Here is a 10757-nt window from a genome sequence, read left to right as displayed (position 1 = left end):
CAAAGGAGGTGGGGCTTCAAGAGGGCTCGCGGCGCAACTTCAGTGACGCTAGTGGTGGGCCGGGCTAGGAGGCGCCGGAGAAGGGGCGTGGCGGGGCGTTAGAGATGGACGGGGCTTCTGCGTGAGGGTGACGCAATGACGTGAATGCGTGATGACGACGAGAACGTGCAGTGCGTGCACGTGGTTCGTCGAGCGTGTGCTCAGGTTCTCCGTCTCCCCTGGTGGTGGCTGGCTGTTGAAGTTGGAATCTCCGGGTTTTGGGTCTTCCCATGTTTTATTATTGTCACGTGTGTTAACATACAGCAGCAGGGAAGAAGCTGTCGGTTGGTACGTGACCTCAGACTTTTGTCCTGGATGAGAGAATGACCGGGGTGCGTGGGGCCGTTAATTATGCTGGCTGCTTTCCTGAGGCAGTGGGAAGTGTAGACAGAGTCAATGGATGGGAGGCTGGTTTGCTTCAGGGACTGAGGTTCATTCATGATCTTTTGTAGTTTCTTACCATCTTGAGCAGAACAGGAGACATACCAAGCTGAGATTCAGATAGTATCTAGTCAATGTCTGGAGTTTGCGTGTCTTTTTTTTGACTGAGGAAAGTGAAAGAGAGAATGTTGGTTTACACTCCAATTTGCTCAGCCTGGCAATGTCGGTAATGACCTGGACCTCTTACGTTAAGAATCGTAGAATCCCTAAGGCACCTAAGGAGGCCATTCAGCCCATAGAGTCTGTACTGACTGCAATCCCACCCAGGTCCTATTCCTGTAACCCCACATGTTTACCCTGCTAATCCCCCTGACACTAAGGGCCAATTTAACACGGCCAATCAACCTAACCTGCCCGTCTTTAGCCGGCGGCTGGAAACCGGAGCATAAAGAGGAAACCACACAGACAGTGATCCAAGGCCGGAATTGAACCTGGGTGTCTGGTACTGTGAGGCACAATGCTAACCACTGTGCCACCATGCTACCTAACTGTTTCTTGTGTGCTCCCTTAGGTAACGTGGCAGCTTGCCCCTGTGGCTTTTTGATCACAGACTGAGTTGAGGTGGGGTGGGTGGTATCACAGCCAACCCATGTATTGACACAAACTGGTGTTTCAGGAGGGACACTGTAAGAAGCCTGACAACACCCGGTTAAAGTCCAATAGGTTTATTTGATAGCACAAGCCACTAGCTTTCGGAGCACTGCTCCTTCATCAGGTAAGTGGGAATTCTGTTCACAAACAGGGCATATAAAAATAAAACTCAATTTACAAAATAATGGTTGGAATGTGAATCTTAACAGCTGATCAAGTCTTAAAGGTACAGTCAATGTGAGTGGAGAGAACATTAAGCACAGGTTAAAGAGATGTGTATTGTCTCCACCAGGAGATTTTGCAAGCCCACATACGCCGTGGGGATTACAGATAGTGTGACTTGAACCCAAAATCAGGAAGGAGCCGTGGGGAATTAATTCCCCTCATCCTTGTTCACTGTTGTCCAAATGCAATACCCCCAACCCTCGTCCTGACCAAAGTTACCCAAATGTTATAGTGTGATAGAAGTAGGTTTAATCGAGATATTCAGGAAGACATTAGATAATTGTTTGAATAAAGACAATGTGCAGGGAACGGACAAAAAAGGCAGAAGAATGGCACCAAGTCTCGATGCTTGTTTGGAGAGTCAGTGCAGATGTGATGGATCAGATGGCCTCCTTCAGTATCGTAATGATGCTGTGATTCAGTCCAGATCAGAGATTGATCTGGTGTTCTTTTCTGTTTTTATGACTGACAATGTACTATTTGAACCATCGAAACGTATTTGAAGTTTGAGATTAGGAGATGGGGCACCCAATAGCACTGTACCTGAATATTTCAGTTTGACGTCACACCTAATAAAATGATTCATTTAGTCAGAAAAAAACTTTTTAAATACTTGTGTTTGTATTACTGTTACAACACACATGAATTATGTCAGAATTTGCTAGATTTATTTACAGATCATTCTTTATTGTTCAGAACAACATATTGTAATCCTTTTGCTATCTTGATGAAAATTCAGCTCTTTGCCTAATCTATCCGGCAATATGTTATTAACTAACTGTTGGAGATGCTATCAAATAAGATAGCATCTCCAATAATCACAGCCCTGTCAGTCGTCTTAGCTGCACATGAAGGATCCCATAGCACTATTTCAAAGTAAAACAGGGAATTCATCTCATCATCCTGGCCAATATTTATCTCTCAACCAACCTCGGTTAAAACAAAACAACTGATCTTTGTCACATTGCTGTTTGTAGGAGATTGCTATGCGCAAATTGGCTGCCAAATTTCCTACATGGCAACAGTGATCACACATCTGGTGTGGCATGGCAGCACAGTGGTTAGCACTGCTTCCTCACAGTATCAGAGACCCAGGTTCAATTCCAGCCTCGGGTGACTGTCTGTGTGAAGTTTGCACTTTCTCCCCACGTCTGCATAGGTTACCTCTCTCAGTCCAGGGATAGGTGGGTTAGGTTGATTGGCCATGTTGAATTGACCCAAGTGTCAGGGGGATTACCAAGGTGAACAAGTGTTATGGGAATAGGGCCTGGGTGGGATTGTGGTCAGTACAGACTTGATCGGCCAAATGGGCTCCTTCTGTGGTGTTGGGATTCTTGCTTCAGAGATATTTCATTGGCTATAAAGTGCTTTAAGGTGTCCTGAGTCACGAAAGGCGCAATATAAACACAAGTCTTTTTAAAATATTCATTTTGGATCTGTGAATGGTACTGCTTGTTACCATTCTGCTGTTACAGTGAGAGCATGAAGGACTGTGAATGTTGATAAGAAATGACTTTAAGTGTTCAAGTCAGAATGGGAATGCTAGTATGCACATTAGATTCAGTGTAAATTGTAACGTATGAGCACTTTAATTGCTCAAGTTTCAGCAAGATTACAAGTCATGAATATTATTGTTATATTTTGAGCATATTACAAACTAAAAGCTTGCATTTAAATGGCACCTATTACAAAGTAAAATGTTGCAAGGTGCAATGTAATGAGTTATAGTCAGGCCTCTGAGTATCACTACTAGACATCTAATTTATGACCTTGACTCTCTTTTTGCATATTTATTGTGCAGTAAGTAAAATTGATAAATTCTTAATTGAATGTTAGTCACAAACATATAAACTTTGTTTTGTCTTTTACAGATGCAAGGAAGTTTCAAAAACAAGTTAGTGAACTAAGATTCGTGTTTCTGCCAGCCAGACAAATTGATTTGAATTTTTCTTCACGGTTAAGCTGGCAGTATTGTTTTTTCTTCTACGGGTGCAATTGTAAGATTGGTCAGATGGCGAATAATGCTAAGAGACCTTGTAAACACAAACTTCCGGAAGGGAGAAGTGCAGTGAAAGCAAAAAAGAAGAAAGAGAACATCCAAAATGTGGAAAGTCCCATTAGATGTAACAATCAAGAGCAGCAAAAGGTAAAGAAATGAAAAACAAAGGTTTTTGCTTGTAAAATGAACAATCATGCACACTTTGCGATTTTATCAATAAATGAGCTAAATTTTCTGTGAACAGATAAATGTCACCATTGAAAATTCAAGTTCCCTGCCATTGTGAACTCTTTGGAGTTTTAATGTTCTTCCCACTGCAATAGCAGAATTTAGGATCTGTGCAAGATTTCATATCCCAGCCTTGCCACAAAGGCACAACAATCAGGAGAGGGAAGCTGCTGAAGGGCAGAACAAGCCGGGCCACAGTGGCACAGTGTTTGTGGGATTGACTGTGAAGTTGCACTCAAAGTGTGAGATCAGATCAGCTGTCCACCCTCCTTTTCAGGAATGGACCATGGTATGCAGTTTGCTGTACACTAATTCGCTGCCACATCTTCTACACTTCAAGAGTACTTACTTGCCTATAAAGTGCTTTGAAATGTCCACTGGTTGTGACAAGTGCTAGATGGCTTAGTGATATTAATCCTGGACTCAGCCAATGTTCTGGGGATCCAGGTTTGAAGCCCACCATGGCATGTGGTAGAATTTTGAAATCAAAAACAAAATTTTGGAATTAAGAATCTATGGATGACCATGAAACTGTTGTCGGAAAAAAAAACCATCTGGTTCACTTAATATCCTTTAGGGAAGGAACTCTGCCGTCCTTACCTGGTCTGGCCTACGTGTGATTCTAGAGCCACAGCAGTGCCCTTCAAGATCAACTTGGGATGGGCAGTAAATGCTGGCCAGCCAACGATGCCCAGGTCCCATGAATAAATTAAAAAAACGCCAGCCTTTCTTTAAATCCAGGTACCCTTCCATCCCTTCTCATTAGTCTATTCATCTTTATATATTTAAAGGAGTTGCAGATTGCTTTAAGGGCTGATTACATAATTTGATGGTGATGTTATTAGGGTGTTGCAGAGGCTGATGTGTCATTTTGAATTTGTACTCTGTCTCTGCAAGATCTCCTTGAATAACTTGTTAGTTTGAATCTATGTGTGCAAATCACAGCTTTTATTTTGGTTTAAAACCCACAACCCCTAACATAGGCCATTACACAACAGAAAATTGAGGATGAGTTGGGATTTTCTTTCATTGGGAACATTGAAAAAGATTTTAAGGAAGAAAAAAAATTGTGGGTCCTCATTTCAAATATTAGAAGGTCAGGGGAAAAAGTCAACAACAAGATTAAGGTGCCAGTGAAACGAAGCCAAGTAAGAGAAATGGTCTCTGTTTGGTTTTGAAAGAAGCGGTTTTCCCGATCAGAGAAGGTTGAGTTTCCAGGTAGCATCTGGCATATTTGAAAAGAAGGAATGCTTTGCTATATGGCTGGGCCTCTTGGGGGCACGAAAATCATGTCAAAGATCTCCAAAGTAAAAGGAACAGTACTGAGAAGACTAAAAAAAAATGCTGAGTAGTTTTGAGTCGCTAGTGCCTGCAAAAGAAAAGGCAGGTCATTTGGGATCTATGGGTCCTTTTGATGAAGAAAGTGAATGATGGAAGTAAAACCTACAATTTTTTCCAAAGTTTGATTCATCCAGCAAAGCTCAAGAACCAAAACTTACAAAGACTTGACAAAGATCCTTGAAGGGCATTACTCTGCAAAATGATTGATCCTTGCAGAATGGCTTAGGTTCCACCGGAAGGATCAAGTGGAAGGCGAAAGCATTGCTCGATTTTTGGCAACTTTTTAAAAGTTTGGCACAACATTGTGAGTTTGAGTCATTAGAAGATTCTCCTCAAGATCGTTTGGTTTGTGCTCCGCAAAATGAGGCTGTACAAAGAAGAATGCTTATTGATCATGCTTTGACTTTAAAGGTAGCAGTGGTAATTGCAGTGTCAATGGAACTGTCTGCTGAGGAGGCTTCACAATTTGATGCAGGAATGAAGATCTACAAGTTAGCAACTGCCCATAAGAAATCAGAACAGCAATACACATGTCGCAGATGTGCCAAAATGGGCCATTCAGTGAGTGAATGTTGGAGCAAGGCAAGTCACTCCAAGAAATGTGGCAAAATGGGTCACATTGCAAAAGCTTGTTGGCCTAGATCAGCTTCCCTTGAGAAGAAGATTCAGAAGAAGAATCTTGTTATCTTCAAGAAGAAGAACAAATTGCATTCTACAAAATTAATTTGCAATATGGAGAAAGGAATCTCAACTGAAGAGGCGAATGTTCAGAAATGTGAAGATCTCCAACCTAATATCTTATCCAGATAGGATGGATCTCATAGACTCTGGCTGATTCCAAAGTTAAGCAGACAACCTATTGGGATGGAAGTTGATACTCATGCTGCTGTATCTTTAATTCCTAAGGCTACATACCACCCTACATATGACTGTAGCACTACATTCTGCTCTCTCTCATTTCCTTCTCTATGAATGGTATGCTTTGTATAGCACACAAGAACAGTACTTTTCACTGTGCTAATACATGTGACAATAATAAATCAAATCAACAAAAGCTGAAGCATTGTCCTTTAAAACTAGCTGGTGTAATTTTAAGGACATACAAGGCAGAACTCGTGCCGTCAAAATGTTACATTGGGGTCAACATAAAGTTGAGTGAACAAACAATGAAGTTGCTTTGCCATACGATGTGGTAATTTTGCAGTTCTATTTGGGAGATCATGGTTGCAGAAGATAACCCTTAACTGCAATGCTGTCAACAAGTCAATATCAAAACAGACCTGTGGCACCTTCTGGTTAAATCCAAGAGCGTAGTCAAAGAAACACTTGGCTCAGTGGAGGAAATTGAAGTGAAAAGCCTAATAGTCAAAAATCTCAAAGTAAGAGCGGTGCCAGATGCAATTAACCCCAATGTTGAAGAAGAATTAGTGCAACTTGTTACAGTAATTACAATGGTTACAATGAGTGACTGGGCTACACCTGTTGTACCTGTCATGAAACCAGATGATTCAATTTGTAGTTGTGGTGATATTAAAACAATCATAAATCCGGTGTTTTGTGCCGATCACTGTCCCTTCCTTTCATGGCATCTTGAGGGGAATTGCTTGATAGAGCAGACGCAGCACGGTTTCATTAAAGGGAAGTCGTGTCTGACAAATTTACTGGAGTTCTATGAGGATGTGTCTAGGGCGGTGGATAGAGGAGAGCCGGTGGATGTGGTCTTTCTGGATTTTCAGAAGGCGTTTGACAAGGTACCTCACAAGAGGTTATTGCAGAAGGTATGGGGACATGGAGTTCGGGGTAGGGTGTTAGCGTGGATAGAGGATTGGTTGTCAAATAGGAGGCAGAGAGTGGGGGTCAATGGGTGCTATCCGGATTGGCGGTTGGTGACTAGTGGAGTGCCACAGGGGTCATTGCTGGGGCCTCAGCTATTTACCATTTATATAGATGATCTGGAGGAGGGAACCGAGTGTATGGTGTCGAAATTTGCTGATGACACCAAGATTGGTGGAACGGCAAATTGTGCGGAGGGTGTGGAGAGTCTACAGAAGGATCTAGATAGGCTGGGCGAATGGGCCAGGAACTGGCAAATGGAATTTAATGTTGGTAAGTGTGAGGTGGTCCACTTTGGTAGGAATAATGGTAGGAAGGATTATTACTTACGTAGTGAAAAACTGCAGCAGGCGACGGTGCAGAGGGACCTCGGGGTCCTTGTGCATGAGTCGCAAAAACCCAGCTTGCAGGTGCAGCAGGTGGTCAGGAAGGCGAATGGGATGCTGGCCTTCATCGCGAGGGGGATTGAATATAAAAGTAGGGAGGTCTTGCTGCGGCTGTATAGGGCATTGGTGAGGCCACAGCTGGAGTACTGTGTGCAGTTTTGGACGCCGTACTTGCGCAAAGATATTTTGGCCTTGGAGGGAGTGCAGAGGAGGTTTACTAGGCTGATGCCGGAGTTGAGGGGGTTGACCTATGAGGAGAGGCTGAATAAATTAGGCTTGTACTTGTTAGAGTTTAGAAGAATGAGGGGAGATCTCATTGAGACGTATAAGATGATGAATGGGATGGATAGGATAGAGGTGGAGAGACTCTTCCCGCTCAGAAAGGATAGTAGGACTAGGGGGCACAGCCTCAAGATAAAGGGGGGGCGGTTTAGAACGGAGTTGAGGAGGAACTTCTTCACTGAAAGGGTGGTGAATCTCTGGAATTCTCTGCCCGTTGAAGTGGTGGAGGCTACCTCGCTAAATATTTTTAAGACACGGGTTGATGGGTTTTTGATAAGAGAGGGGATTAAGGGTTATGGGGAGAGGGCGGGAAGGTGGAACTGAGCCACGACAGATTAGCCATGATCTTATTGAATGGCGGGGCAGGCTCGAAGGGCTAGATGGCCTACTCCTGCTCCTATTTCTTATGTTCTTATGAAGATTTGTTCGCTGGATTATCAGGTGGGCAAAAATTTGGCAAGGTTGATCTTTCACAACCATATTTACAGACTAATGTAGCTGCTGAGTCTCAACCGTTGCTTACCATCGTTGATCATAAGGTCTTTTTCGTTATTAAAAAATTGCCTTTTAGAATAACATCTGCACTAGACATACTCCAAAGATCAATGGATCAGATTCTAGGTGGTCTCTCTGGTGTGCAATATTATCCGGATGATATTCTAATGACAGGGTCCAGTGAACAGGAGCACTTGAATAATTTAGAAATAACATTGGCATGTTGCCCATGCGCAGGGTTGATACATTCTGCAGATTTCTATCCACATATTCTTTTCCTACCTGTATAATTGAGGTGATACACACACATTGGTTAGCACTGCTGCCTCATGCCACCAGAAACCCGGGTTCGATTTTTGGCTTGGGTCACTGTCCATGTGGAGTCTGCATGTTCTCCCCGTCTCTGCGTGGATTTCTTCCGGGTGCTCCGGTTTCTTCCCACAGTCCAAAGATCTGCTAGTTAAGTGCATTGGCCATGCTAAATTCTCTGTGTACCCGAACAGGCATCAGAATGTGGCGACTAGGGAATTTTCACAGTAACTTCATTGCAGTGTTAAGTAAGTCTACTTGTGACTAATAAACAAACTATTACCACTATATTAAGCCAGGACAAGCAAAGTGTGTGCTGATTGCACACAACATTGACTATGAAAGCCATGCACTCACTCTGCTTCCGAAGTGTAAATATTTCTTTTGATTTTACCATTTGAAGTTGATAATAGTTCTGTTAATATATAGCTAGGGTAAATGCACTGGGTTATGAGGATAGAGCCTGGGTGGGATTATGGTTGGTGCAGACTTGATGGGCCAAATGGCCACCTCCTGCATTGTAGGATTCTATGATATCTATGATATCTACATGCATTTTCTATATCTTGTTATGAAATATTTGGCAGTTAGTAAATGTATTTAATCTTATTCATGGGGTCATGGTTAATGAACAAGCCTGATTTCAATTTTGCAACCCACTGAGATGAACGAGGGCCAGTCATGCAGCCCACTCACTAGCCTAGGTTGCTCATCACTACACGTGTTCTAGGTGCTATATAAATGTAAGTTATTGTTGGTACGTGGCCCTGCCGTTCCAATGTACAGAGCTATATTTAATTAAAGTGAAATTCAATATTAATTTAAATTCAATAGTAATTTCTAAAACAAGCAGCTCCTAAAAGTCATGGTTGAAATCCTTTATGGCCACAATCTTATTCATTTATAAATAATGCAGTTATATCTTTTTTCCCCTTGTGAACTCCATTAGTTATTAAAAACAATAAATGTGTTTTAACCCCTACCATTACTGTAGCATCTTAAATAGAATCTTTCTTGTTAGATTTACAGCAATTTTTATTCATGGTTTCTTTGGGCATTGCAAGTTCTCCTGGTCGCATTTATTTCTGTTTGCATCATGCTGTTTTTGAACTGGTGATTAGGAGCTGCAGATACCCCTAGGATTGAGCTGCCCTGCTGATAGTACTGTCTTTACACCTCGCCTTCTAGGATAGCTGATATGAGACTGAAGATGTTATTGGGAAACTTGGGCATGAATTTGAGTCCCCGATGCAATGTTTCACTTTGTTTTAAGAATTGTTAAAGGTAAATTATTTAAGAACTTAAATTTCAAAGCATCTATGTTCTTTATAGAACATAGGGGAAGTCTAACTACAGCCAGATAAGGCAGAAATTGGTGGCCGTTCATTGGCCGCTGTTCGAGGGTAAGTCCACGCCTGGCATGCGGGAGTCTTTTAAGGAACAGTTGATAAGGCTGCAGGACAGGCATGTGCCTGTAAGAAGGAAGGATAGGAAAGGTAGGATTCGAGAGCCGTGGATAACCAGGGAAATTGACCTAATCAAAAAGAAAAGAGGCGTACGTTAGGTCCAGGCAACTGAAAACAGATGGAGCTCTGGGGGAATTCAGAGAGAGTAGGAAAGAACTCAGACGGGGAGTTAGAAGGGCAAAAAGAGGTCATGAAATGTTCTTGACAGACAGGATTAAGGAGAATCCTGAAGCAATTTATTCATATGTTAGGAACAAAAGAGTTGTCAGGGAAAAAATCAGACCTCTCAGGGACAAAGGAGGGGAATTATGCTTAGAACCCAAGGGAATAGGGGCGATCCTATATGAATACTTTGCATCAGTATTCACAAAGGAGAGGGACGTGTTGACTGGGAGTGTCTCAGAAGGAGGTGTTGACCCGTTAGAGAGAATCTCCATTACAAGGGAGGAAGTGTTAGGTTTTTTAGGAAACATTAAAATTGACAAATCACCAGGGCCTGATGGCATCTATCCTAGACTGCTCAGGGAGACAAGAGATGAAATTGCTGGGCCTCTGACGGAAATCTTTGTCTCTTCATTGGACACAGGTGAGATCCCTGAGGATTGGAGGATAGCGAATGTGGTGCCGTTATTTAAAAAGGGTAGCAGGGATAACCCAGGTAATTATAGACCGGTGAGCTTGACGTCCATGGCAGGGAAGTTGTTGGAGAGGATTGTTAGAGATAGGATGTATGCGCGTTTAGAACATAAGAACGTAAGAAATAGGAGCAGGAGTAGGCCATCTAACCCTTCGAGCCTGCCCCGCCATTCAGTAAGATCATGGCTGATCTGTCGTGGCTCGGTTCCACATTCCCGCCCTCTCCCCATAACCCTTAATCCCCTCTCTTATCAAAAACCATCAACCCGCATCTTAAAAATATTTAGCGAGGTAGCCTCCACCACTTCAACGGGCAGAGAATTCCAGAGATTCACCACCCTTTGAGTGAAGAAGTTCTTCCTCAACTCCGTTCTAAACCGCCCCCCCTTTATCTTGAGGCTGTGCCCCCTAGTCCTACTGTCCTTTCTGAGCGGGAAGAGTCTCTCCACCTCTATCCTATCCATCCCATTCATCATCATATACATC

General features: G+C 42.8%; 1 protein-coding gene across 3 annotated transcripts in view; it reads left to right on the top strand.

The window, feature by feature from the left end:
- Window positions 1–213: 213 nt before the first annotated feature.
- Window positions 214–10757, top strand: part of rexo5 (RNA exonuclease 5) — a 58023-nt gene continuing 47479 nt past the window's right edge. For 2 of the 3 annotated variants that reach the window (XM_080206899.1, XM_080206898.1), the window contains exons 1-2: window positions 214–327; window positions 3168–3442. In XM_080206899.1, the coding sequence (XP_080063025.1) occupies window positions 3308–3442 (135 nt within the window). In that variant the 5' untranslated portion in view covers window positions 214–327; window positions 3168–3307. Of the gene's footprint in view, window positions 328–3167; window positions 3443–10757 lie in introns of those variants that run through there. The other variant, XM_080206900.1, reaches the window with a different exon arrangement.

Source organism: Carcharhinus amblyrhynchos, chromosome 18 (assembly GCF_965287045.1).
Source record: "Carcharhinus amblyrhynchos chromosome 18, sCarAmb.v2.hapA, whole genome shotgun sequence".
Lineage (NCBI taxonomy): Eukaryota > Metazoa > Chordata > Chondrichthyes > Carcharhiniformes > Carcharhinidae > Carcharhinus > Carcharhinus amblyrhynchos.
Note: the sequence above shows the minus strand (reverse complement) of the source record. Positions and strands in the feature narration are given on the sequence as shown.